The sequence below is a fragment of the Brienomyrus brachyistius genome, chromosome 10 (genome assembly GCF_023856365.1).
Source record: "Brienomyrus brachyistius isolate T26 chromosome 10, BBRACH_0.4, whole genome shotgun sequence".
Lineage (NCBI taxonomy): Eukaryota > Metazoa > Chordata > Actinopteri > Osteoglossiformes > Mormyridae > Brienomyrus > Brienomyrus brachyistius.
The window spans coordinates 26,713,670-26,740,931 of NC_064542.1; the positions used below are offsets into that span (position 1 = coordinate 26,713,670).

General features: G+C 43.0%; 3 protein-coding genes, 1 long non-coding RNA gene and 1 other non-coding gene across 14 annotated transcripts; 4 read left to right on the forward strand and 1 right to left on the reverse strand.

Moving 5' to 3' along the window:
- Positions 1 to 1,117: 1,117 nt before the first annotated feature.
- On the forward strand, positions 1,118 to 13,561 carry LOC125750541 (CTD nuclear envelope phosphatase 1A). Of its 5 annotated transcripts, XM_049028487.1 has the most exons (9): positions 1,119 to 1,870; positions 7,586 to 7,652; positions 8,478 to 8,596; positions 10,078 to 10,149; positions 10,267 to 10,383; positions 10,848 to 10,959; positions 11,745 to 11,829; positions 12,103 to 12,154; positions 12,310 to 13,561. In XM_049028487.1, the coding sequence occupies exons 1-8, from the start codon at positions 1,766 to 1,768 to the stop codon at positions 12,137 to 12,139; spliced, it is 714 nt and encodes a 237-aa protein (XP_048884444.1). In that variant the 5' UTR covers positions 1,119 to 1,765; the 3' UTR covers positions 12,140 to 12,154; positions 12,310 to 13,561. The 5 variants fall into 5 exon arrangements, 4 of the variants coding, with proteins under 4 accessions (XP_048884445.1, XP_048884444.1, XP_048884443.1 ...); XM_049028488.1 differs by lacking the exon at positions 12,310 to 13,561 and having other exon boundaries at positions 1,118 to 1,870; positions 12,103 to 12,303; XR_007400367.1 differs by lacking the exon at positions 12,103 to 12,154 and having other exon boundaries at positions 11,312 to 11,829; positions 12,310 to 12,372.
- Positions 1,890 to 3,683, forward strand: LOC125750544 (uncharacterized). Its single transcript, XR_007400368.1, has 2 exons — positions 1,890 to 2,203; positions 2,592 to 3,683. It is a non-coding gene; the product is annotated as an uncharacterized LOC125750544 (long non-coding RNA).
- A 1,650-nt stretch (positions 13,562 to 15,211) lies between the features above and the next one.
- On the forward strand, positions 15,212 to 17,956 carry LOC125750543 (gamma-aminobutyric acid receptor-associated protein). The gene is made up of 4 exons (XM_049028490.1): positions 15,212 to 15,429; positions 16,691 to 16,769; positions 17,143 to 17,261; positions 17,438 to 17,956. The coding sequence occupies exons 1-4, from the start codon at positions 15,340 to 15,342 to the stop codon at positions 17,516 to 17,518; spliced, it is 369 nt and encodes a 122-aa protein (XP_048884447.1). The 5' UTR covers positions 15,212 to 15,339; the 3' UTR covers positions 17,519 to 17,956.
- A 2,671-nt stretch (positions 17,957 to 20,627) lies between these two features.
- On the forward strand, positions 20,628 to 27,207 carry LOC125750678 (G protein pathway suppressor 2-like). 6 transcript variants are annotated; one of them, XM_049028845.1, is made up of 12 exons: positions 20,632 to 20,865; positions 21,277 to 21,394; positions 21,690 to 21,799; positions 23,192 to 23,304; positions 23,500 to 23,579; positions 23,956 to 24,035; positions 24,336 to 24,510; positions 24,719 to 24,802; positions 25,313 to 25,389; positions 25,766 to 25,861; positions 26,537 to 26,620; positions 26,749 to 27,207. In XM_049028845.1, exons 1-12 carry the CDS (start codon positions 20,758 to 20,760, stop codon positions 26,965 to 26,967), a joined length of 1,344 nt encoding a protein of 447 aa, XP_048884802.1. In that variant the 5' UTR covers positions 20,632 to 20,757; the 3' UTR covers positions 26,968 to 27,207. The 6 variants fall into 6 exon arrangements, with proteins under 6 accessions (XP_048884803.1, XP_048884802.1, XP_048884808.1 ...); XM_049028849.1 differs by having other exon boundaries at positions 20,641 to 20,865; positions 26,871 to 27,207; XM_049028847.1 differs by having other exon boundaries at positions 20,644 to 20,865; positions 26,811 to 27,207.
- Positions 21,872 to 21,945, reverse strand: trnat-agu (transfer RNA threonine (anticodon AGU)). Its single transcript has one exon. It is a non-coding gene; the product is annotated as a tRNA-Thr (tRNA).
- Positions 27,208 to 27,262: the final 55 nt, after the last annotated feature.

A 27,262-nucleotide genomic window follows, 5' to 3' on the forward strand; every position in this document is an offset into this window, starting at 1 on the left:
AAATGTGATTGGTCGGCATTTTCCCAGTCTTGGAGTAGGTTAACCTCGTGACTGGGTGAGCCAGTGTGGATCTTCAATGAACTGGGCCTGTTTGCAACAACTTCTATACAGGTCTTTTGCTGAAAATACATTCCCGCCCCCTGTTGGTTCATATGGAAAACGCAGCAATATCTTATTAATTACAATCCTGTAGTTTTTTCGAACATACCAAATCAAGTTGACGTTACATATTTATACATAGAAATACATAAAAATTCGTTTAAAAATGCAAACACTGCACCACCATACATACAAATATTTCGAAATGCTCCCGGATGCGGCGTCGCTGCGATAACGGGGATTATAACACAAAACTGAAACAAATGTAAAACGCAAATAAAACGATCAAACAAACCGATCAAACAGAAAACTAAAAATGATTTTGGCTTATAACTTAATGCTGTTTTTTCTTTTCATTTTCATATTTGTTTATCCCCCTTTTGCCCCCGTTTCCCCCATTTGCCCCCGCCCATGGAAGTCCATTTCGCCCTGCCTTGGATATAGTTAACGCAATGACAACATATGCATTTGCAAAAACTGGCTTGTTTCTATGCATTCTATATTGGCTGTTTCAATGTCCGACCCCAAGGCAACAGAAAATCATATTCCATCCATCCATCCATCCATCCATTTTCTGAACTGCTTAATGCCATATTATGAATCATATTAAACATTCAAATGGGAAAAAGCTTTTGTCAGACTATATGATGCTTTATATATAGATACATACTCCATCTCGTTTTCAATGCATTCGGCAATTTAAACAGGTGCTGAAATTGCGCCTTAAATTAGCGTAATAAAACGTGGAATTTACGAATCGTGACTTAAGATGACCTTTCATTCAATACGTGTCAGATTTACATGTTCATTGTCTTAAGCTGAATAAAAATGTTTAATCGAGAACATTATCGTTAATGACTGGGTAATTATCGTTATGTTTATGTAACTATTGCAGTTTAACCTGTTCTCAAAATTACTGTCAACACTGAGTTAACAATAGCATTTTCAGTGCATAGGCACTGAACGAGTGCATAGGCTCGTCCGCGGCGGCTTCGGGAGCGCGCCGCGCGCCGCAGCGGAGAGCTGTCTGGGGTTAAGGAGGAAGTGACGGCAAAGGCGACGATGGCGGCTCGCAGTTCGGTTCCGGATTCGCTGTAAAGCAGAAGGGGTTTTGATGGCGACTGTTATGAGTTCTGGTGTTTTAGGGACTTTATTCCATTTCGCCTAAAAAACGAGGAATTATAGCAGAACAGACCGTGTGGACTGGAAGTTCAGACTTGTTTTTTCCGGCTTTAGAAATCGGACTGGAAGCCCAACAAACTTACTAGCTTGGCTGGCTAGCCACCTTGCGACTTCTTGGCTTTAACAGCTCCCCATGGATATCGACCGCTAGCCGGCTTGCGGATTCATTCACCTTCCAGTCAGTTGGCTTTTGTGAACTTTTAAAATTTTATTTATTGATTTTTTTTAAGTAGACGAAATCTTTTCTACGGAGGCTTAGGCGCTTTCTTGTCCTGGTGCCCGTCGGTCCGGACGGGTTCAGCACGTTTGTAAGCAACCCCCTTCCCCTCCTTCCTCCCCCTCTCTATGAGAGGTTCTGTTGAGGGTAAACTCGGTCTGACTAGTTCCCTGGTCGAGTGAAAGTGTTCGGTTGGTAGAGGCTGCTATAACTATCCAGCCCTTTGGTCCGCCCGGGTCGCGCGCGGACGTTCGCGTGGCTGCCGACATGCTGAAGACCCGACAGTGGCTGCTCGGGATCCGCACTTTCCTCGGCTTGACGTCCAGAATATGGGGCTTCATCCTGTACCTGCTCAGGAAACATCTACGCACGGTGAGTTAAGTTGCTTGGCCGCCACATTGTAAATCTTTTCATTTTGTTTTGATGGGGAGCTCTTGCAATTTTATTCATTTGTTTATTATCTGAGTTTTTTTTTTTTTTGCTTTTAGAAGAAAAACTGCAAGCCGGTCAGCCAGCTTCCTTTTATTTGCAGTGCAGGAGAAACTTGACTTTTTCGCTCGACACTTTCTCGTGTTGTTGCATGAAAATAAGACACACACACACACACACACACACACAGAAATGTCAGTCGGGATTGTGAGGGCAAGGGCATCGCGCAACGTTTTTGTTTTTTGTTTCCCCGGGATTTTTTGCAAGTTGTTCATGGTAAGATATTGAGGAAAACAATACTTCTCACTTTTACAATTTTGGCAGAATGTTATCTCATTCAAATCTAATATTGTCGCCTGCTGAGACGTAGTAACTTTAGAGGCTTTCTGATAAGCAGTAATTGTTGGATATATTAGAACTTGCGTTTGCTGTGAAGGTTAGGAAATCGTTTTGTCCTGTACATGGTCATGAGGAGATACCGGCTAACCTTAAGTTAAATCAGTATACTGCCATTCTCGGTCCTATTTGTAAGCCCTTACTTAGTGGATGGTGCCCAAATGGTAGGAACAAAAGTTTTATCAAACGGCGAAATCCGTGTTGACATGATTTTTGGCATTTTCGGGTGTTTTTTTTATCCACCAAAACATCTTGTGTTATTTGACAGGAAGCTGAAGACTACTAGAGTACTACGCTGACGTGAACCATCTGCTAGAAACAACTAACAGTTGATTGAATTAGGGCTCGGACACAAACCTGAGATATTGGCCAAATGTTTATTTTGTGACTTGTCAATCTATGTCCTGGTATTCCCTGATGAAATTGTATTGCATAACAATTTTTTTTTTCTTCAGATTTAGCATGTTCTTTTTGCGTTGTTTTTTAAAGTTCCAAGAGCAGGTAGGATAAACAGTGGCGAATGTTTGCACTTAATTTAGCCCAAAAGTGTTTTCTTTCAACATGTTTCAGTGAGAACGAGCCTGCTGTGCGCCACATGTGGAGAGCGGCACCTTGCTTTTGTTTGTTTTCCGAAGTTATTTACCTCGTACTTTGTTAATGAATGTTGAATGGTGTAGCAGAGCAGGCGCAATGTTATTTGAAGTACATACTGCACTAGTTGATTCACAGTCTGCAGCCATAGTCTAATAGGTTAAAAAAAGTGACCTCGAGAAACACAACAACCCCGGGGTTAATGGACAGAGGGTATTTTCAGTTGTAGATGTAGTTCACCTAAACATTTGGCAGATCCCAGCATTTTGTTACTTCAGTTGAAATATTTCTAATAGCTTTGCAGTAAGTTACAAATGCATGCAAAGCAGGTGTTTAGCTTTCACTTTCACTTAATACATCCGGTATTTGGCAGGCTTTATGGTAGTTCCTTGCTTGTCACTGTAGGACAGGGAAGCGTTTTGTCACCTCCATCAAAGGCGTGGTGTTTATGGCCCCATTGAAGTCTGACTTGTACAGAGGTGTCCTTGCACTCGTCTTGCTGCTATATATATGTACTGATGCAGCCATGGGATTGGAATGGACAAAAATCAAGTCATTCTGCCAGGAAATTTTAGCTTTAGGTGGGTTGTAAAGGGCCTCGCACATGCTTTCCACACCAAGCAAGATTCAAATGCATGTTAAGTATCAGATTTGACATAAATTTTATTTTCCCTCTTGAGGGATTGCACCCTAAACACATAGCTAGAGTTGGCTAGCTCAGTCTGTAAATGATACAAAGAGTCATGTTGGAAATAAAGCTTTAAAACTCCTCTGTGAACTTTTTCTGGCTAGAAAAAGTTGTATCCCCTGATAGCAGAATGTGGTTGGCCAACAAACAGTGGCTGATGCACTTTGACCTTTATGAAAAAGAATTTTGTTTTTAAACACTGCTATTCAACTTATTTTTGTATTTATTTATTAGAATATAGTTTTTTCCTTCCCCTCACAACTAGGCTATTGTGGCCTACAGAACTAGAAGCTTTATACTGTATAACTGCTTGTTTTATAATGCAGTGGCTTTTATTACATGATAAGCACAAATAATTAAAATCCATGAGCTGGTCAATAGCCACTTGTGTGAGTAACATTTGAGCAGAGGCCCAGAGTGAAGAATGGTCAATGATGTTGTAGTCAAGCCTTTAAGGAGATAGATGGGGGGGCAAATACAGCAGTTGCTTGTAGCAGCTGGGCAACTTAAGACACTTTGCCTGTGTGTGTTTTTTTTTTTTTTTTTTTTTTTTGGGGGGGGGGGGGAATAGTGGTATACCCGGTTCAAAGTCACCCTGTGGCTCCCAATCTCTGCCGCTCCCCCCCCCCCCACTCATACATACACAACCATGTGCTCTCTCTACTTCCCTTGACATGCTGGGACAGCTGGCAGTGGATATAAATATCCCAGAGGACTGTGGGATTCTCTCTCGAATTCCTGGGCTATTCCTATCTGGGAGGCTTGGAGATATGGGCCAAAGATTAGGTGATGCACAATACATGTGAAAAACTTGTAAGCATTTATTTTCTGTTGTGGTTTTGGAGGTTCATGCAGACTTCATAAATGGAAATGCAGGTAACACACTGTTAGGTATTCCATCAACACAAGCTCAAAATTAAAATGGCTACAATCCTCTAAAGAATGCTGTAGTATTCACTGTGCTTGAAATTTGAGTTAAAATGTATCAACATTGGCTGGCAGAGGCCAGTTTTTTTATGCTTGACTATTAAAAATGTTTCTTTTTTCTGTTCACTGCTTTGATACATAATTTTGGTAAATGAATACATTTGTATCAGTTTGCCTTGGGCTACACGATGAAAACCAACATTTGTTTTTAATAGCAATATGAGATTTTGGATTCAGATTTTTTTGTGCAGACAAGGGTGTTGTTAAACCATAACTAACCCAGTCGCACGGAGTCCTATATGTGACAAGCAAATACTTCTGTGTGCTTTAATTTAACAACGGTGAAAACAAAAAGAATTGCCTCCATTAAAAAGACAATAAATGACAGTGATTTAAAGATTTCATTATGACAGCAGTTTTGGGCACATACTGTTTGGCAGTTGAATCATGTATTTTTTTTGGAATCTGACCAAACTGCTGCACGAACAGAGTAAGTAATATTTTAAAGGCAGATTCACAGTTAACCCCACCCTTTGCCTTTCGGTAACTTTTTATTGTATAAGCAAATCTGTGGCCTAAGGCTTCAGCTTATTTTTGGCTCAGGATAAAAATGGATGATTTTCATCAAAGGTGCAGCCAAAGCCAGCAGTACCTCAGGACTGCAAAACCGTGCCCTAAATTTAGTTTTCATTTTGGCTTGCAAGTTGCATGTATTTCAAAGCCTGTGAATCTCAGTTTGAAGGACCTAGCAGACGTTCAAAAAGGAAGCCCAGCATTTTCGGCTCTGGCACCATAAGCAGTGTTTTCACTGCCGTGATCAAAACGGAGAAGCTGAAGGCCTCTGGGAAACACATTGTAACTTTATTGGGAAACACAATGTCACGACTGTGTTTGTCTTCCTGGTCTAGTTAGTTATGCAATTCTGAAAGCTAGAATTCTAATTTAATAGATGCCTGCTTTGGCACACTACAGCGCCCCCTTTGAAAATTAGAATTTCTTTTTATCAATTTCTCAGTGAACACCAGAACAATTAGCAGATTTTTGACACAACTTTTCTTAGAGTTTTCTTAAACATTTGTTACATTAACAACATAACCTGATCACCAACATCATTAGGATGAGAAAATAATAAACTGTATTCAAAGGAAGTGTCGCAAAAATGAACACGCCCTACAGCAAATTGTACTAATATTTTGTATGGCCTCCATTATTTTTGAGAACAGCACCAGCTCTTCTAGACATGGAATGAACAAGTTGGCGACGTGCTACTTTGGGAGAATGAGCTCTTCCAGATCCTGGATGCTGGATGGATAATGATGCTCAGCCTGTCCTTCCAATACTCCCCACCGGTGACCTTTGGGTTGAGGTCAGCTGATATGCTTGGCCACAGAATCACTTTCACCGTGTTCTTCCTCGGAAATGCAGCCTTGGATGTATGTCTTGGGTCGTTGTTAAATGAGTGTCCGGCCACCCAGGGCACGGAGAGATGGTACCATCTTCCCTTTCAGCATCTCACGGCATATCTGTGAATTCATGATGCCATCAGTGAAGTGCAATTCCCCGACACCTGCAGCACTCATACACTCCAAGAAGAACGCTGTGGGCACCGTGCATTTTTCATACTACTCCTTGCCCTTGTGACGTCAGTTTGGACGACCATTCGTTCCAAAAAGATTTACCTTTTATATCATCACTCCCAAGTAGAGTCCCAATAGTCTTCACCTTTGTCAACATGGCCCCAGGCAGATGCTAAACCGGCTCTTGTGTGCATTGGCTTAAGTAGTGGCTTCCTTTATCGACAACACCCTTGCACATCACTCCTCTGCAGTGTATGTCGTGGGCTGTACTCCTTTATGTTGGACACTGTATGTATAACTGCGGCAACCCAGTGGCGCTGGGTAACACTGTTGCCTCTCACCAGATCCCACCTCTACTTTACGTGTGTGCGTGTGTAACTGGCACGTTCTCCCTGTGTTGCATTTCTTTTGGGTATTCTGGTTTTCTCCCACAGTCCAAAGACATGGTTTATATTAGAGTCTTTGAATTAGTCATGATGTATGATTGTGTGTGTGTCAGACTGGACTGGCATCGCAGCCTTGTGCCCTGTGCAGCCAGGGATAAGCCTCAGGCCTTCTCATAACCCTGATCGGAATAAGCAGTTTGTTGGAAGGATGGGTATCATCTTCAGATTACCCTGATTTGGTTCCTACACGTGAAGTGCCAGACCCAGTGCTAATGGCCTTATTTTCCTGTGTGACACCATTACACAGGAAGTCAGAGAACATCTGTGAGCGTCTATGATGCAGATGCAGGCCATATTGCCATTTACTATAAATCCTGCACAGGAGTTAAGTGTTTATTTCCAAAATTGTATTTAGGAATCCGCAGTGAGGACTTTTTAAACTGAATGTCATGTTTTATTGCTGTACTTGTAGGTGCCTTTAATAAAAAGTAGAACTTAAAACGGATATAACCATGAAACAGCTGTGCTGTTATGTACCTTTTCTGTTGAGGTGAAAATGCAGGCTGATTTTTTTTTTTTTTTTTTTTTTTTTTACATTTCCGCGTCACCTTTATTTGGTTCAGTCTTGGTTTGGATCTGTGAATATACCAGTCATTTGCTTTTTCTGCCGTGTGACTTTAGAGTTTGGCTTTGAAGTTTTCATTTATTCATGAATTTTGTAGAATTTAATTGCAAAATAGACACATTTGGATGGATCAGTATGTGGGCTCTGCGCTGTCCTGCATATTTCATTAGGTGTGTGAATCATCGGCTGACATGGACTAGACCATGACTGCTGGTACAGGGTGAGAGACCCTGCTGAAAAGTGAGTTTGTGATTGGTTGCTGTTGGTGTGAATAAAACAGAGCAAGTACTGCTTCCACAACCCTGTCTTACTGCTGCATCATAGGTGTGATATTGTGGGAAGTCAAGTTTGACATGTAACACGACGTGGAACTGATCATTCAACTGGGAAAATGGGCGTTTTGAATTTTTTTTGTCGTTTGTTTGTTGCTGTTAACTACAAATAACCGTGTTCCCACTCCTGTTTCAGATAATCCAGTACCAGACAGTGCGTTATGACACTCTACCTCTGTCACCTGTCTCCAGAAACAGACTCAGTAAGTACCTCTCGGTAAGACTGCACATATTGGAAATGCTTCCAGAACCCAAGCACTTTCCCAGTGAATCTTCATACTTTGGAGCCCTTTGAGGCCTTCTGATGCAACGTGTTCAATGCTTGGGCTTCCTAAGAATGTGAAAAGAGGGTTTTGGAGAAGGATTATTTTATGTTATCTATGGAGTTAGCTGTTGACTTACATCATTTAAGTACGTTGGTACCCTGGTTTGCGAGCATAATTCGTTCTGGAAACTTGTAATCCAACGCACTCGTATATCAAAGCGAATTTTCCCATTAGAAATAATGGAAACTCGGATGATCCGTTCCAAAACCCAAAAATATTCAAGAAAAAGTTTTTTAAATATAAAATACAAATACGTAAATCAAATGAATCTGCACTTTACCTTTGAAAGGAGTAATGGATGGTGTGAGGGAGATCAGAGAGAGAGAGAGAGAGAGAAGAGGAGGGTTATTTTGTAGGATGACTTTCACTATAAGTAATGGAATCACTGCTGTCTGTTGGTTCACTGCAATCTTTTTCTTTTTGTGCGACTTTAACAAGGAACCTATCCAATGTGACGCTAGGCAGACAAAGCGTATATGTAATACTCATATTGCAATATCTCGCTCGTTTATCAAGGTAAACAAAATGTTATTAATAAATTTTGTCTTGCAAAACACTCGCAGACCCAAGTTACTAGCAATCCAAGGTTTTACTGCACTTCCATATAACACAGGTATTAGGTTTAGGTGTAAAGCCTTGCATCAGAATCGTATGCCAGATTGATAATCTAATCCAACGAGTGATGCTCTGTGGTTGTTCAAGATGCGGTGAAGAGGAAGATTCTGGTTCTGGATCTGGACGAGACACTAATCCACTCCCACCACGATGGGGTCTTGAGGCCCACAGTGCGACCCGGTACGCCGCCGGACTTCATCCTCAAGGTACGGTCCAGGATACACTCCGATACACACGCAAAACGGGCTTTGATGTCAGGTGACCACTTAGCAGACAGGCTTTGAGGCTTCAGTGGACACACGTAACCAACATAACGTGTATGGGCTTTGAAATAGGGTTGAAGGCTGCTTACGGCTGTGTTTTTGGGCCTTAAGAATCCTTTGTTGTCTTTAATCCACACACCTGAACAAAAGTGATCACTTGTGCTCTTAACAAAGCTTATTTGAATGAACAACATTGCATGTTGCAACAGACAGCTCATCCTTCTGTGATTTGTAACCATTAATCTCTGTTTGTTAGGGGTGAGCGATCTGATGATTGTATTCCATGATAGATCATGGACGTCTTAAAAACCAACTTTTCATGCAAATCATAGAGCTTGTGGTCTTTTAAATTCTCCTACTAATACTTTCAAACTTCACATAAAACTTCAATGACCAGTAACGTGTGTCACTACCTGCTCCATACCACACTTACTCACCCACTATGCCAATTTGAATCGTGCTTTACATACGTCACCCATGAGAGACCCTTTGACTCTACGAGACGCGTGATGTAACTTGGCCAATCAGTTAACTGAACCTTTTAGTACGAAGTCATTCTCTTGGTTTTTGTATGAAGCAGGGATCCAAGGTATAACTAACTGATCCATACCACCTGCCTGATTTGTACCTCGCACATCTGCATTGCCCTATTTATATTTCATTGCAATACATATGTTTTCTAGCAGTGCCTGATTGGTTCATGTTGCAGCTTTATAGCAAACCATATTGTCTATATTTACAGCAACATGCAATAATGAAATGCTGTGCATTCGCAGACGTGCAAGGTACAAATTAGGCATGCACAGTAAGATATTTCACAAGGCAAAGTTTATGAACTTGGCTCTTCTGGAGGTAACACGACAAATCTATTGAACCACCTTAAAAGGAAGCGTCTGACACAACTTTAGGTTTCTGACAGTTTTTGGTTTAATGAAGCTTAGTAATCAAATCCTGAATTAAGCTTTTATTTTAAATATCATTTAGAAAACGGTGTCTTAAATACAATATTGTTTTAAATGGTGCTAATACGAAAGTCCTTAGGCTTACTTTAGATATTCTTGTGGGAACAGAGATTGCAATTCAGATCGTGAATCGGGATCGTGCGTTATAAAGATTTATTTTTTTTTTTTTGGGAAGATCGCCCACCCCTTGTTGCAGTGATCCAGAGTATGTACCAGGAAGAGCACGACACAAGACAGGGCACAAACCTAACAGTAGAGGGCATTCTCACAAACACATTGCACCGAGTTGCCTTGGGCTGCTTTCATTTGAACTCGGAACCAGAGTAAATCTTATGTAACATGGAGAAAATGCAGCCTCCCCAGACACAGGACTGTGATTTGAACCCACGGCTCCAAAGCCATTGTACTCGTTCCCTTTGGCAAAGAAACCCTGAATTGTTACTCTTGTTCTCTCTCTCTCAGGTGGTTATAGACAAACATCCAGTCAGATTTTTTGTACATAAAAGACCACATGTGGATTTTTTCCTAGAAGTGGTAAGTAAAATGAACTGTTGTCATGATTAGACAGTTTATAGAGGTGTGATGTTCCTCAGTGGCCGTGACAGGCTTCCTGACCTGGTCTCCTCAATGTCACGTGACCTCTGTTCTCAGGTCAGTCAGTGGTATGAGCTCGTCGTGTTCACGGCCAGTATGGAAATCTATGGGTCTGCAGTTGCGGACAAGCTGGACAACAACAGGGGGATCCTGAGACGGAGATACTATAGACAGGTACTCGCAGTAGAAGCACGGCGCTCTGGAAGGACTCCGCTGTCCTGCTGCCACACACAACAAGCTCGGCAGAAGCAATTTTCAAGACTGAAGACTCAAGCATTCTTTGTCAACATATCCATGTAGACAGTGTACTGAAACACTTTCCCTTGGCCCCCCATTAAGTCCACATAAATTCTTAGTTCTGCGATCACACATTCTCTGTCAGATTGAGTCTTTTCCTTTCATTTTCATTTGAGGATCCTTTGTTTAAGAAAGGTTGAAACTCCTGCGTTGGCTGGTTTTCTTGGCACAGTTCTAGCTGGGTACCTTAACTGCAGAGCCCCTCCTGAGAGTGTCATTCCCTGCTTCCCCGCCCCCAGTTCGCCCTTGTTAGTCCTTAACCACCATCTGTTTCTCTGCTTTTTGCCGTGTGGTCTTCTTAAGCTAACACGTTTTGCCTCTCTCGGCCTTCCCCCCTGCAGCACTGTACCCTAGACCTGGGTAGTTATATAAAAGACCTGTCAGTGGTACACAACGACCTCTCCAGTATTGTTATCCTGGACAACTCACCCGGAGCTTACCGGAGTCACCCAGGTGAGCTGCAGTACCCGTCTCCTCCCAGGAGAGGGACCACGTAGAATTTTGCTCAGGCTTGCTGTACTTGTCCTTGGCAATTTAATCTGGGTACAGAAGCACGTGCTGCCTATTTTTAGCCAGGATACTCAGGACGTTTGTTGGTTGTTCTGTTATATCGGGTTTGTGTGAAGGTGCGATGGTTTTCATGCATGGGGGCGGTAACAAGGGTCACCTTGAAGTAATGCCACCTTCTGGTGTCCTCTGGGTAGTCAAATTTTCTCTGTCTAAAAAGCATGCAATTTGAGTTGGAGTTAAAAATCAGTTCAGTTTAAAGCATGATTGTACAAAGACGACATGATGTTTCACACAGGGTGCATAGCTCACGATGTGCCAGGTGATCGGTAGGAAGCTTTCGAAAGATGCGGGAGCCAGTGTAGCTGCAAAATTGTTCATTAGCCACAAGTATGAAACCGGACCGGTTGCTCGAGGGAGAACTGACAGGCATAACCAAGGGATTCCTGCACTTGTACTGTTCTGTTTAAAGTCACAAACATTTAAATAATCTGTCCATAACTTTAATGCCTATTTGACCATCACAGATGATAGCTTTGTCCCTGAAATTGTAGTGTAGGGTATTCTTATACAGCATAGGTACTCACACAGGTTTTCCCCAAGGTCCAAATTTCATCAGCCCCACAAAGCCAAGATCCGTGGGAATGGGATCCCCTTCAGTAAATTACATTGATGTGTTGCACGTTGGTCCTTGCTTTCTCGCTTTCTATGTGCCGAATTTGCCTTCACAGACAATGCGATACCAATTAAGTCCTGGTTCAGCGATCCCAGCGACACAGCACTGTTGAATCTGCTGCCCATGCTGGACGCACTAAGGTGAGGTTTTGACTCGCATCGCATGTGCAGTACAAACTCTGCCTCTCCCTGGATCTCACCCTCTTTATAATGTGTGTTTCTTAATACCAAAAACGCAAAGATCGTACTCGTAGTCCTGGCAAGAGTGGCCTTGCCCGCTGGCCTTTGGGATGCAGTGAATCATGCGAATGTCCTCGTTTGGCGAGGATACAACCGATGCATCCTTCATATCTGAGGCATCTGATCAGAACGACATCTGGGGATTTTTACCGTCCTCTGTACTTCTGTTCGTAGTATTGGAACTGGTCTTCAGCAATGGAAGATGATGTAAAACACGAGAACACAAGTACGGTCAAGTACGCATATTGAGAAACAGCCACTGACTTAACCGTTAAATTCATCACCTTTAACTGTTTTTCTTACCATTGCGTAACATATAGGATATTTGTTTTGCCTGTAATGCACAGTAAATCTGAACATTTCACACTTTCTCGTTTGCAGGTTTACAGCTGACGTCAGATCCGTCCTCAGTCGAAACCTCCACCAGCATCGGCTCTGGTGATAGTCCAGTGGGGGCCACCTCTGTATCTGGGCCCTCATAGTTTTTCTCTTCCCCATCCCACGGCTGCTGCCCCCAAAACCGCCCCCCTTCACCCGCCAGTCTCACTGTTGACCTCTCCTTGCTCCACAACACCCCCACTACCCGCCGCCACCCATCACTATGGAGTGGTGTGGAGTTGGGCTTGGGGGACGAAGAGGAGGATGGAGGAGGGATGAAGGGAGTGTGGCAGCCTAACAGGGAACTGGAAATTAGCTGGGGCACCAGCTGCTGTTTTTCTTCAGAACGTCTCTGCCTTACAGTTTCTGATACAGTGTGTGCATGTGTGGTGTGTGTCTGTACAGGAGTACGCTCATGTTTTGTCTTTTTAATTCAAGACGACAAAACTGAACAGGTGAACGGACAGAGACAATGAAGCCGGCCTGTTTCCTTTATACCCAACCCCCCCCCCAACCTGAACTGGCACAGACCTATTCCCAAACTGCCCCCCTTCCCATCCCACTCAGCAAACTCATCACCTGTCACATGGATTTACATTTACTGAATGAAGCCAAAAGGAAAAAGGACTAAAGAATCTGGATCCCGCCGCCTCCCATTTCCCAGAAAGGGGGCACTGGCAAATGGTACTGAGCATTTTTAGTGGGTTGGGGGGGTGGGGGGTGAAGATGATGGTTAGTTCTAAGTACATTTCCGCAGACTGTAATAATTTTGCCTATGGGGGGGAAAAAAAGTTATTTTTTATATGTATATATTGAAATGATGGGAAGAAATCAGTGATCTCCTCTTGTTTTGTTGAACATTATTATTCGTAATTGTTGTTCACCTGACAGAAACAGGAGACTAAGATGCAAATGAAAGTATAAAAGAACCATTTTGAATGTGTAGAGATTACCCATCTCATTTCCTTTCCCAGTCTGCTCCAGTAAATAGGTCTAACCACAAGCCACCAACAACTGGAATGCTGTTGATTATTATTTCTTCCATTTTATAACTGCCTCATTTATCTATATTTTTTAAAACTGAACGGAACCCCCCCCCCCCCCCCCCACTCTGTTTCTTCTGTTTTTATGTACCCCCTTCTCCTTCCATGTAATTGCCATTTGAACAATTTTAGTCTAGTAAGTATTCAGGCGGCCTCAGTTTGCCTCGGTCCCCAGGTCTGTGCGTGTTACTAATAAAACACATCAGTATCAACCGCTCTGTCCATCCGGCTGTCCTTTTAAAGTTTGTCCTATACTTGTTTTGTAAAATGACCCCCCCCCCCTCCTCATGCAGCATCGCCGCATAACGTTTTGCTTATATATCCGTTCGGATTCCATGCCATTACTAACAGTCTTCTGCCATGTCACTGGCGTATGCATGCCGAGGGTGCGCTGGTCCCTTTAAAGTAAAACGTCCAGCATTTAAACTCCCCTTAGTTTCGGTTTTGTAGCGTGGGTGAGTAAAACAGAGTGGTTCTGTTAAATACGTAAAAAAAAATCAGTCGTCCTTTTTACGACGTTGAATCACCTCCCATCATTCGAGCTGGTTTTTGTGCAATATTACAAAAAAACGTATGCCATAATTACACCTATTTTAATAGGCCAGACCCTTTGAATTCAACTGTTATGTCTTCCGATGAATCCCTTCACTGTTGTCTAGTCTTTTAAGGGGCGCGACGATGTTTTGCTCTCTGTATCCAATGCGGGGCGACAAACCAAGAACCCTCATCTTTTTAGTTGCTTTCTAAAACGTGCAGCTATAGTTGCATGAATTCACGTATAAATTATGCATTTGGTCCTATCAATAATGGTAAGTTATTTTTAAGTTGTGCGTTTTGAGCATGAAAACGCATCTCAGGGTTGGTATTGAGGCACCTTCCGCACAGGACTTCCTTCATTGTCATATGGAGCAAAAGGTAGCGAGAGCTGTCACGTGATGTGGAGCCAAATTACCACCCAGTCCTTCCGCTGTCTAAAACGAAAGACGTCAGAATAAAGTAGCACCAGTAGTGTTGTACCGGCTATGTATTCCGTTGTGGCCATTATCGACAGATTTTTTTGTGATATATATATATATATAACATTTCAAATTATGTGTTTTGGGTATTTTGGAGGAAGAGTCGTTACTTCCAAAAATTGACATGACATGATACCAGTCATTTCCTAGATAATGCCGTGTAAAACAAAATTGTATCCTAGTAATATATATAACAGCTGTATGGGTTTATAAGAATATGTTATACCGCCAGATGAACAACCAGTAACCGGAAGTTTTTTTGTACGGCGCAGAGTCACGCGCCGGCCCATTACGCCATCATTTCCTTGCGCAACTTACCTGCTAATTCAGCGTAGCACGTTTATAATGTGCGACACGTTCTAGTGATTTTTTTAAATTATTATTATTTCTTATTGCTGTTAATAGACCGTATAAAATGTTTTCATGGGGAATTCTTAATGAAAGCGGAAACTAACAAGACTCAGTTTCACTTTTCGGATGTATTAGTTTGCCATTCAAGAAGAATCTTCTATCCCCATAGAATAACCTGTTAAACCGTCACGCAATATAAAAGACTATATTGGATGCTATAATGAAACTAAGTGAACTTACAAAACACCAATAACTGTATTTTTGCCCATAAGTCGTGGTTTACTATTGCAGTCCACTTCCAAGTGTCCACGCACATGGCGTCACTAAGCTTCCACGATTTATTCAGTATTCATGACCAAATGACAGGCGACTGACATTAGACCGTCTACGAATTGTCAAGGGGAATTCTGTTGCAGTTCTCCGTTACTCGGAGACGCACAACCAGGCGTATCAGGGCTTCGTGAATTGTGATGTTACGTATTTACTTTGCTCGTGTTGTTATTGTATCCATCCGCAGTCGAATTCAACGCAGCACTGTAGCTAGGTAGCTTAGCTAGAGAGGCCACATCGAAGCGACCCAGACGGATATTCGTGTCGTGGTGCTTATTCCAGTACCATTAAAAATGAAGTTTCAGTACAAAGAAGAACATCCATTCGAGAAGAGACGGTCAGAGGGTGAAAAAATAAGAAAGAAGTACCCGGACCGGGTCCCAGTGAGTATCGCTAGCCGAGTCGTGTTGTAAACACAAACCTAACCGAACAACAAACGCAGGCTATCAAAGAAAGTCTTTGTGAAGACCCTTCGTCTTGTTAACCAGTCAGTTTTGTATACTGATACATTTAAATGAAAATCACTAACCATCGTGTTTGATGTTATGTCCATCTTATAGACGAAATGTTGGTTTATTTATCGATGCCAATTCGCCGTGACGAGCTGTCTAGTGAACGCCAACGTAGTCGCACCCTTATCATTGTTAACTACAATGTAGTATGTTAAAGTGTTAGTTAATGTCACTTAAATATTAACCCCCTTTAATTAGGCTTGCTCATTACGCAGTGATTTCTACAACATGAATGAACAGAATTTTACTTAATACTGTCGGCCGACGAAAAATTTACGATGTCCTTCCGAAAGCACCTGTACATTTCTGTTTAGGTTAAATAATTAAGATTGCCCTCTGTAAAAAAAATATACATACGTTTTGGAAACTTTTCGTGCTAAAGAACTGTCATTTTTAATAACAATAATAATAATGGTAATAACATTATTGTTATTTATTATTATTGTCAATAATAATTTTGCCTTTAATTTCAATGTTCCAAGTGTGTGAGAAATTGCCTTAATATAAGCTCGGCGAATTTGGTTTACTTTTCTGTACTGACTGCTTACTATTAGCTACAGACACTCCGTTCTTCGAGTCATAGTGAATTTCTCCAGACTTAAAATATTTTGGCATGTGTTACGAACTTGTTAAAATGTAGTGCGAAGTAATTGTTTGGTTTATTTTAAATGAGCTAAAATAGCTGAAGTGTTTATACTGGTTAACTAAAAAGTTGTTCTGTATGGGTGATGATTTTAAACAGGACACAATACAGCTGATACAAATTATTTTTGGATAGTCATCTCCACTTCTGAGTTTCCAATTTTAGCCTACCCAAGAGGCCTTTGCTTGTGGTTTTTAGATAGCTTTACTTTAATTACATACTTTTGGTTAAAGATCAGTTGACAGGCTGTTGGTACCAGTTCTGTGGAACAATGAGGACATTGTTTAAAAAACAACCACATGCCCCCCCTTTTTAGAGGGAGATATTTAAGTATTTTTCATCCTGAGATTCGTATCATGGTTTCTCGCTGTCAGAGAATATCAGTTCTCCTTTCTTCAAGATCACGAAAGTGAAATTTGGCCTTGATGGTGTGTCCCGTAAGTAAACCAACTTCGTTGTTGTCTCACTGTGGTGCTTTTTTAATTGTAGGTGATTGTTGAAAAAGCACCGAAAGCAAGGATAGGTGACCTGGACAAGAAGAAATACCTGGTTCCCTCCGATCTAACAGGTGACCCACTGACTTATGTGGGACAAATGCAATTCAGCTTTAGTTTCTGAAGATAAGCTTAGGATTTCAGTTGGGCAGTTTGGATAATGTTGTGATTTGAATAGCGTTTTATATACTGTATGAAATCTCTTGGAGAGTTTTATAAAGGATGGATTCTTTGTATATGTTATGTGGCCTGTTAATTTCCACTGTACGATATACTCTACCAACAAGATGTGTAGGACATTTACCCTGCGTATAACATTAGCTGGCAAATTATACAACAAAATTCAACATAAATATTCTTGGTTTCATAAAAAATACTAGACCATGTAGATCACTTTCTTTAGTAGCAGAGATGTCATTTTATGTCTCTGGTGTTATCTTTTACAAGTGGGCCAGTTCTACTTCCTCATCCGAAAGCGGATCCATTTACGGGCTGAAGATGCCCTTTTCTTCTTTGTCAACAATGTCATTCCCCCCACCTCAGCCACCATGGGACTGCTGTACCAGGTATGGGTTTGCGTTAATCACCCTCCCAGGCTGTTTCTCTCCTAAACTTCCATCTTTCTTATTGGTTTTGTGTTCTGTTGGTGTCATCACTCTAGTGTAATCTCTTTCACTCCCATCATGCATCACTGTCTGCACATTGCTTCTCCCTCCGCATTAATAGTTTCCTTGCTTTTCAGGAACACCATGAGGAAGATTTCTTCCTGTACATTGCCTACAGTGACGAGAGTGTGTATGGAGAAAGCCAAAGGAAAATGTAACACACACACACCCCCGAAAATCTAGTATGTTACCCACCTTCTAAGAATTAAACCCAGTTGAGAAGCCTAGAGAACCCTAAGAAGAGACATCATAATGCACTTTCTCTTCCTTGTGTCCTGCGCCTTGTCTTATTGCTCTTAGTCTGAATTTTATTTCTTGCCTGGCTTCTGTAAGATCAGTCTCGTCAACTGAGTTCCTGCTGTGAAGGTTGCTGCTAAAGGTTTGACCAGTTTCAACACAGTTCAGGAACTAAAGACCAAGATGCCAGAAATATTACTAGTGAATCTGAATAAAAGTGTAGGTCACCCATTAGAAGGAGCTCGGTGTTGTGTGATGTATTTACCAGTAGCACTTTCAGCAGTGCATGTGTGAGTTTTTCAGCATTGGCTTTAAAATTAACTTAGTATTTCAGCGTAATAAAATTCAGACTTTGTGTTTCTGCTTTCAGCTGTGAAATTAATATTATTATACTTTTTAGGTGGGTCAGTTAATCAGTTGTAAAGAATTGTGCAATTTCTTTTTTTTCTTTTAAAGTTTTTTTTTTTTTTTTTTTTAATCTGTATGAGGCTAAATTTCTGAATCTAACTGCGACCATATAAACTTGCCAAAAAAAACCTTCCGAAGTCTCTCTAACTTTTTTGGGAATTTTCTAAACATTTTGTAATGAGAAATCCTCTTATGTATTGTGTGCTTTATTAATTTAATGGTCGACAACAGCTGCGGTCAAACAGCAGACACATCTTTACACAGAAGTAGGGGATGTCACATAAAAATATACCAACTACTTTATAGATGCACCTCTTTTTACAATGTGATACACATCCAGTAATCAACAGAACTTGAATTTCGATCTGTTCCTCGGCTAGCGATACACAGTACAGTACTTTCTATTAATGCTGGGCTGTGGTAACATCCACGCAGCGACATTTCCAGCAATCATGAGCGTAAACATCTCATGCAGTGTTTAACAATGTGTCGTACGGTGATTTTTAATTTTTTTTTCTTCTGTTTAACCAAACTCTACGTTTAATGACAGGATGACAGGATTTGTATTCATTTATTTACTTTGCAATTGCTGGTATTTAGTCACAGCATGTATTTATTTATTCAGTGACAGTTGTCATTTACTTATGGTATTCTTATTTGACTTACGATATTTTCAACTTGCGATATTTCCAACGTACGATAGGTTCATCGGAAAGTAACACCATCATAAGCCGAAGAGCATCGGTAGTTTATGAATTTGGTTAGAAACCTGTGTTCCCAGCTCCATCTGTAAAAGGTTCAGAGACGACCAGAAAACGTGTGGAGAGAAACCAAGAAAATATTTGATTCTGCTGGTTGAATGACCAGATATTGACCAGGATATTGGCTTGCTTATAACTGACTACTTAAACACTTCTGATGCAGCTATAAGCTATAATAATCACATTCCTACACCCATGAAAGATGTACTGTCATTCACCACATACTTTATGTCATAAAAGAACATACACCCGAACAGGTCGGGTTTCATTCTACTAAGCGGCCTACATTTATCCCCAGTCGCCAGAATGTATTTACATTTTATTGGCCAGTCATAGCATTCGGTGCATTTGGATGACGTGAAGAACTTCAAGAGGAGCAAAATTTTAAAATGAAGCATCGTTCATTGCAAAACTATTCACATTACAGATCACCAAAAAATGGCGAAGAAATAAATGAAAAATAAATCACTTTCTACCAACATGGAAGGAACATTCATCCCATTAAAAATAAGCAAAATGAAATTTCATATCTGGATTCCTCCATATTTCACTATGTTGTCTAAAAACACGCCTGCAGACTAATTCAGTTGGGTTTACGGAGGCCGAGCTCTGCATACTACAAGTAAGCAGTATGATTTTTAATTATGTGGGGACTGTTACATTTGTTCTTAAAGGGAAACTCAGTGTGGATTTATATTTAGCACATTTAAATACTGATGCTTGACTGCACATCAGTGTTGTTGAGCCCCTTCTGACTCACATTGCCCACTGGTCACTGGAGTTTAGCAATACAATCACTTAAGAACATTTAATATGTAGCATACCGATGGCTATGCCAATCATATTTTAATATCTTCCGCTTTGTAATGTTAAGAAGGCTGGACACGACCTTGTTTATGAGTTCAGTCTTGACGACAGGCACTCTTCCCTACCCTAACATTGCACCCCCCCTACCCACCCAAAAAAAAAAAGTCAGCAATTACTTTCAGCATTGAATAACTCCGTTACGAACCTAAAACCTACTTCTGAGGTGTATGAGTGAGGCTAAATTGTCACACTCCAGTTTTGGTTTCCGGCTTATTCGTAGAACTTCACCAGGATACTTTTTGAGGTCTTCCAAGTTTCAGTTTCATATAACCCCCCCCCCCCCCCCCCCCCAGAACCACTGTACGATTTCATTAACAGTGACCTTGACTTCTGTTCTATTATCAAACTTGGCACGATTTTTATTTTGTATGTAGACACAAAAAACACGCCAATGGAAAGTGAAATTCTCACAGTTGCGTTAGTCTTTTGAGCCGACCCACATGTTCTCAGTTTCACATCACCTGCCACCTGAAGCCGACCAGTACCAGTAACAATGTCACGCTACAAAGCTCACAGTTTTAGTTCTGAAAGGTACTGAAGGGAGACCTTCAGTTTGTGTTCCATGGTAGCTCAGTTGCTTGGAACATCTTGGGGCATTTGCTGTAATCAGGTGTGACTTTCACTTCTCATTTACGTACATTTATTGTTTTAAAATTAAGCAGCAAAACCACTGTTCTGTCTGGTGCAAAAGGTCTACAGATGGCAATGACAATGTCTTTCACTGTGTTCCAGACCACGGCCCATGTTCTGCGTGAAGGATTTAAATGACTTACTGTAATTATGATGTGTGTTGTGGATATCCTGTAGCAGCACCAATGGAGCTGGGGGTTAAAGGCCTTTCTCAAGGACTCTCACACATGTTACTATTCTGCCAAAGCCACGCTGGAACCCACAATCTTTTGTTCACAGGCACTGATGGACAGTAGGCGGTTTGTGTTAACTTAAAATAAGTCTGTCGTAGAAAAAATACACTCCTTCTACATTTAACAGCACAATAGAGTTGTCCGATTGCTGCAAGAGAGCAAAGCTGGTAATAGTTAATAAGCTTAGTGTCATACCCACTCACCAGCATATGCTGATAGACAACTTCACGTAGAATTGAAGTTTTGTTGAGTAAAACTACAATGCCCATCTTTCGAAACACCAATAGCCGGAAATTGTTTTATTTCCTGTCTCCTATATTATACGTCAACGGAAGTGCGACTTCGCGAATATTGCGGCATTGCTGGTTGGTAAGTACAGATTTATCATTTAGTAATTTGAAATTATTTGACTGTTATATCACTTATACACAAATAAATATAAGATTCAAATAAATACACATAACAGCATATGGTAAAAAACCCCAGGTAAGTGGGATTTGGCCTCTGACATGTATTTCCATATGTATACATCTTCAACATTAATATTACTCAGCTATCGTCCGGTATCCATAACAAGCATATATTAACAGACATCGCGCTGAGGAATTTGCTTTTGACGCATTAACAAATCATGCGACTTGCACAGTTTTATTGGTATCAGACGCAATTGACATTGCGGAGAATATTACCAGAACAAAATAATATGTAAATGCATATATAATACACATTTTCTAATTGGAAATATTTTAATTTTCATATGACCGTCTTTTCTTCTTTTAGCTGGCGCCACCACCACCGATCACCATGCCTGCTCTGCTGGAGAGACCCAAACTGTCTAACGCCATGGCGAGAGCCCTCCACAAGCATATCATGAGAGAGAGGGAGCGCCGGAGGCAGGGTAACTGTGGTTTAGTACAGAACAGACTATGTAGAAACACATATGCGTACCTCTACCGATAGAAGTTCATGGCCACTTCCAGTCGTGCAAGAAGAACGCAAAATCGCGGGATATTACGGTCTATATCGATTTTACGTATGTGGCACACAGTACCCAGCAGCGTGCTCTAGTTAAATATACACCGAAAACTCACCTCCACCTTCGCTGGCAGAAATCCCGCCTTTACCTGTGCCGCCTTACTGGTGCCCATCCTCACACGTCATGAACCGCCCCCTCCACTCTCATTCTCTCATAGAGGAAGAAGAGGTGGACAAAATGATGGAGCAAAAGATGAAAGAGGAGGAAGAAAGAAAGAGGAAAAAAGAGATGGAGGAGCGGATGTCCCTGGAGGAGACTAAAGAACAGGTGAGGACATAACATTTTCCCCTCCACTTCCCTAACCATTAGGCCACCACTGCCCTGAAGTGGAAAAGCCCAAGGCACTGCTGGGATTCGAACCCAGGATCTCCTGTTTACTAGACAGGCACTTTAACCAACTAAGCCACAGCACCACCTTCCGCAACTTGTTACATTAAGAGTGGCAACGAAGAGCGTAGTTTTATTAATGGTCAGCACAGTATTCATACGAATACATTTGGTGAGTACTATGGATCCTTCACTGCAAGCTCTTTCTGTCTGCCTCCTTCAGCCACCTCTTAGGTGGGTTTATTGTTTACAGAATACTGCAAATTTGGACCGTCCAACTTCCGCAAACTTAAACATGACGTCGCTCGATTGCAGATTCCTAGGCCGGAATGTAAATTGATGTTGCTAACACACTGTAGCAGTAGTGCTCTCTTATTTAATGTATTAATTAACCAGCAACTAAGTGTTAGTTACATACTGATCCCATGTTCTTTTATCATTAATCAATCATAATGGTTCATATATTTCACCCAGTTACGGTATTTATTTATGATTTCTACTTGAGTAGTAACCCAGTTCCTAAATTACTTGTTCCCCCTTAAGTAAAATTTCACCAAATTATACAAAATTACCTACACCAGTCCCAAGCTTACGCTTACAAACTAAATCAAATGGATTGTTACCTTCATCTGGATAGTCTGCTCGTGTAAATGTAGCACATGGTTAAACGGCACTCGCATGAAGCCCACGGCTACCATCACCGGAGCAATGCGGTACATTTGCAATTCAGCAGTAATGCATGTCTGCGGCAGACAGCTTGAACAGCTCTCGACTTCTGCCGTTTAAGTGTGAGGATTGGATATCGGATAGCATATGTCATCATGGACAGTAAAAACACAACAGCAGCCATGCTGTAAAGCATTGATGGATATGGGGAGTGTGGTTTTGTGGGTACTTGCATGTTTTTTTATTCTCAAAGCAAAAGACATGAAATTTTTCTCGTAAATTAGCTAGCTGGCTAGCTAGCATAGTATCTTAAGGTAGATTAATGCAGCGTAGCTTGGCTACATTATGTGACTTAGTTGCTGACTGACATGATATGATACAGCTGCCTTTTGTGCCTGAACAAGGTTACACTAACACATATTAGCTAGCTGAAGCACTTGCCTTGCACATGCTACGTCGTGACTGTGATTGGCGTAAACGCCGTCAGTGGCCGAACTGGCCAATCCGTTTGCCCGACATACTTTTTTACTGGTGTTGAACCCTGGCTCTTGATTACAGGACTCAATCAGAAGCCTCATTTTACCGGGCGGCATGCAGTAAACCTGTGGGATATCGCTGATTTTCACATCATCCTTTACTTTTCCCGACTCGACCTTCCCATTTCAGATCATGAAGATGGGCGGCAAGCTGCAGGGCTTACAAGAGGAGAAGCACCAGCTCTTCCTTCAGCTGAAGAAAGTGCTTCATGAGGAGGAGAAGCGACGCAGGAAAGAACAGAGGTAAGTGTACGGGGGGGGGTCTCTCCTTTCGCTAAACCGGAAAGCGTAATTTTCCGTTCCTAACCTGCCTTAACGTATTTCAGAAAAATGTATCTGAAGACGTGTGCCAGTGTGATGCTGGCATTGTGGATATCTCTGGTTTTGCACTGCATTTCACCCCCCGACTTCTTGCCTTGCTCTCTCCCCCCCCCACAGCGACATGCCCACTCTGACCTCTGCCAGCTACCAGACCAGCATGCCCATTCACTCAGGGCAGCATCTGCTCAGCATGCAAGGTGAGTGGGCTGGGGTGCCGGTCCTGCCCCTGTCAGCCTACAGGATGCGTGAGGTGGGGGGGAAGCAGCGTGTGCTTCGGCAGGTTGGCACTCTTCTGTGCCCGTGATCAGAATGTCCCAGGTTCAAACTCTGCGGTCGGCAGAGTGATGTCACCGTTACGCTGGTTGACTCTGCTTTGACACATAAGGAACGAGCCAAAGCGCGATGGCACCTGCATCAAATTGTTATGTAGCATTATTATTATTTTTAAGTGAGATAATAATCAGACACGGACTTCTGACGCATGTTGGATATGTTTGTGGGAATGTGGGTGATGGCAGTACTACAGCCCGCAGTGTGGTTCCTCTGACTAACCCCACCTTGCTGCTCTCTCAGGCAGTCCGGTCAGTCATGGCCGCACGGGGGTGTTGCTGGGGGATCGTAGTAAGCAGCTGTTCCAGGCGCCCGTGATCCCGGTGAGTGCCGGGATAAGCCCAATGTCACCACTTTGACTGGTCCAAGACTCGGGGTGGGGGTGGGGGTGGGGGGAGTTATGGTGGAGACTCAAACCCCAGTCCCAGACGCGAGAGGCACCAGTGCAAACCTCTGTGCTGCCTCCATCCACTCTGTTCCCACATAGAAATCGCTGTGCTATACACCTGTTTATATTTTCGCTCTCTATGTTTATTGGATGTCTGCAGTTAAAGCGGGTAAATGTAGGTGAAAGTGTGTAAATGTGGCAGCATGCATTCTTCTCTCTACGTGTCACACGGCAGGTGCGTCATTTCCAGGGCCAGCCGGCCTTCAGCACAGGAAGCTCAGAGCACGGCCAGTACTCTGCCAGCCAATCGGCTCACGGGCCCTACGGCGTCAGCCAACAGCAACACGCCTCCCCTTATGCGGCCGCCCAGTCTGTGCCAGTCAGTTTTGCTAGCAGCTCGCAGCTCAGAGGTATCGTGTGTGTGTGTGTGTGTGGGTGTGTGTGCGTGCCTTGTGTGTGTGTGTGTGTGTGTGTGTGTGTGAGCATGTGACTCCCGGATGAGGTTGGCAGACTTTTCCGGGTTTTCGGAGTAAGGACTCGGGTGCTTTTCACGCTTCTGTGTGTTGTTAAGGCTGCTTGCTTACGTGATAAATGTGGCTTCTTTTCCTCTGTCTGCAGGTGGCCCGGCTTTCCAGACCATGCAGTACCTGCCCCACCAGCAGCAAGGCTACGCCGTTCACAGCCACTTCGCCTCTCAGACAGGTAGGCCTGCCGTTTACCGGGAGGTTCCATCCACGCACAGGGCGCCATTTTCTCGGAGGGGTGGTGCCACTCTGCGGATCTGAAATTTGTCGATAGAAATGACTGAGATGCAACATGTTTGGTGGTGATTAACACTTCAACCACACATTTGCCCACCCCTGAGGCTTGGGCTCCCCCTTTTGGCCACAACCAGTCACTACACTAAATAAAATATTAATTAAGCACGTTCCTTATAGGTGAAGGACCATGTTCTGCTATGGTCTTCTGACTCTAAGGTTATGATGAAGTGATCATATCCCACCAGTGTCATGAAAAGAAATAAAATAAAAGATCAAAAAAACAAACTTTGCAAACGCAGACGGGGGGGGGGCGCCAGGAACAACAAACCCGCCTCTGTTGGTATCTAAATAAAATGAATCCTCAGTAAAGACAGTGGCTCTGCGCCTCCCACATGTCACACGTGAAGTCGCTCCTGACAGTTGATGCTGATCATTATTAATGTCTTTCCAGGGTTTATCCCCAGTGCCAGCATCCCCTTGCAGAAGCAGCTAGAACATGCCAACCAGCAGTCCGGCTTCACTGATTCGGTGAGTCTCTAACATATCGGGGAGGGGATACGCCAGAATGTTCCAGAACCGTAGATAGCTGACCAGGTACCGTGGGCCGGCCTTAGATTAACACTAGATCTGTAAAGCAAGTGGTTTGGGTTTTTATATCCAGGCACGCTGATCTTGCATGTCTTGTCTGCGTGCTCTTCTTATGAATGAGTAGTATACATCAGTGTTTCCCGAACCAATCCTTGAGACCCCTCTACCAGGAGCAAAAATTTAGACTGGCTGGCTGGGAACTGGGAGGGAGCAGAAATGTGGACAAGGACCAGGTTGAGAAACACTGGTACACGTTTTGCTTTGGCCTGAAGAGCAGGTGTCTGTGGTCAGTGATTCGTCCCTCGTCTGTCCGCAGGGCACCCTGAGGCCCCTCCCCACCCAGGCCCTCCACACCGGCCCTGCTGGCCTCCTGGCTCCCGCCTCCCTCGCTGTGCAGATCCCTCCCTCCAAGGTGCAACACTCGCGCACAGACAGACGATGCAGGCCAGGCCATATATCTGCAGCCGTAGTCCACCAGCTCCCCCAGCTGACATTACGAATGAAGAGGCGTTCGAAAGGGCTTCGTTACTTTGGCCTTTTTATTTGGGCCTGGTGGTACATATGCCCTCTAGTGGTACATATGCCCTCTAGTGGTACATATGCCCTCTAGTGGTACATATGCCCTCTAGTGGTACCGAAGTGCTCTAGCACCAAAATGGAAAAAAAAAAAAAAGTGTTCTGTACTGAGTAGGACCCCGACAATGAAGTGACTCATCAATAAATGCTAAAGCTCTACCAGCGAGATACAACAACTGATCAAGTATATCAGCATTTCTCAGCCCAGTCTTTTGGGAGCCCCAGACAGTCCACATTTTTGCTCCCTCCCATATGACTGTCTGGTTCAGTTGTGTAAGGAGCTGGGAGGGAGCAAAAATGTGGACTATCTGGGGTCCCCGAGGACTGGGTTGAGAAATACTGGTGAATATATAATGCTGAATAGCAGCTCTTTCAGCCGCACCAGTTAAAACGCACAAACAAATCAGGAGTCATTTCTTATTGTGTAGTTTTTGCTGTCCTTTGCTTTGCAAGAGTTAAGGTTTTATATATACATATATATAAGATTTTTCATGTTGTGTTTGTGATACAGTCAGGGCTCCCGTATGGTCACCCCCCCCAGCCCGCCTCTCCTGGGGGCTTCAGTCACAGCACCTCCCCTCAGCAAGCCCACGCGGTGAGTCACACCATCCTGGTCAAAAGTCAAAACCAAGATCTGGTGTCGGGTGTGAGAAACATATGATTTTAGTATCTGTCTGTCTCCCCCTGGCTGTTTTGGCTTCGTGCCCCCGTGTGGCTTTCCAGGCGATGAAGACTCCGAGCCGCCTCGCGTCCTGTGACGGTCCTGTTTTTGCGTTCTTCTGCAGACCACGTTCCAGAGCTCCCCCCAGCCCGCATCTCGCCATGCTTATCTCTCGCACCCGCAGACGGCGCCCAGGTTCTACCACCACGGCAAGTAGCCACCGGTCCAGATGGGCGGCCTTCCTGTCAGACGGGATGATGTTGCCGGCGTCCTGCGGATAGACGGCTGGAAAGATTGGTCAGACTGTCTGCGAGTGTGAGGGAGAAGCATCAGGATTTGTGACTCTTCTCTGTCCTACTGCATGATCTGCCTTCGTCATTCTCCATAGGTGACTCACAGTCACTGTCATATGCTTAAAATATGACCTGACATATTACCTAGGTTTACTGCACTTGCTCATTCCACGCTTGAATGGCAAGTCTCCTTTTCAAAACCGTCAATAAATACATTTCATTTGGTCACTCGTGCATGACTGTGCATTTCTTCTAATGGTCGGAGCGCCTGATCTTTACTGAC

Bases quoted from the DNA above. Each gene is read 5' to 3' on its own strand.
- LOC125750541 (XM_049028486.1), top strand. From the start codon at position 1,766: ATGCTGAAGACCCGACAGTGGCTGCTCGGGATCCGCACTTTCCTCGGC. The intron at 10,384-10,847 runs GTACTCGCAGTA...TCCCCCCTGCAG, and splicing joins GACGGAGATACTATAGACAG to CACTGTACCCTAGACCTGGG. The intron at 10,960-11,744 runs GTGAGCTGCAGT...TTGCCTTCACAG, and splicing joins AGCTTACCGGAGTCACCCAG to ACAATGCGATACCAATTAAG.
- LOC125750678 (XM_049028845.1), top strand. From the start codon at position 20,758: ATGCCCATCTTTCGAAACACCAATAGCCGGAAATTGTTTTATTTCCTG. The intron at 20,866-21,276 runs GTAAGTACAGAT...TTCTTCTTTTAG, and splicing joins TATTGCGGCATTGCTGGTTG to CTGGCGCCACCACCACCGAT. The intron at 23,580-23,955 runs GTGAGTGGGCTG...CTGCTCTCTCAG, and splicing joins GCATCTGCTCAGCATGCAAG to GCAGTCCGGTCAGTCATGGC.
- LOC125750543 (XM_049028490.1), top strand. From the start codon at position 15,340: ATGAAGTTTCAGTACAAAGAAGAACATCCATTCGAGAAGAGACGGTCA. The intron at 15,430-16,690 runs GTGAGTATCGCT...TTTTAATTGTAG, and splicing joins AGTACCCGGACCGGGTCCCA to GTGATTGTTGAAAAAGCACC. The intron at 17,262-17,437 runs GTATGGGTTTGC...CTTGCTTTTCAG, and splicing joins CCATGGGACTGCTGTACCAG to GAACACCATGAGGAAGATTT.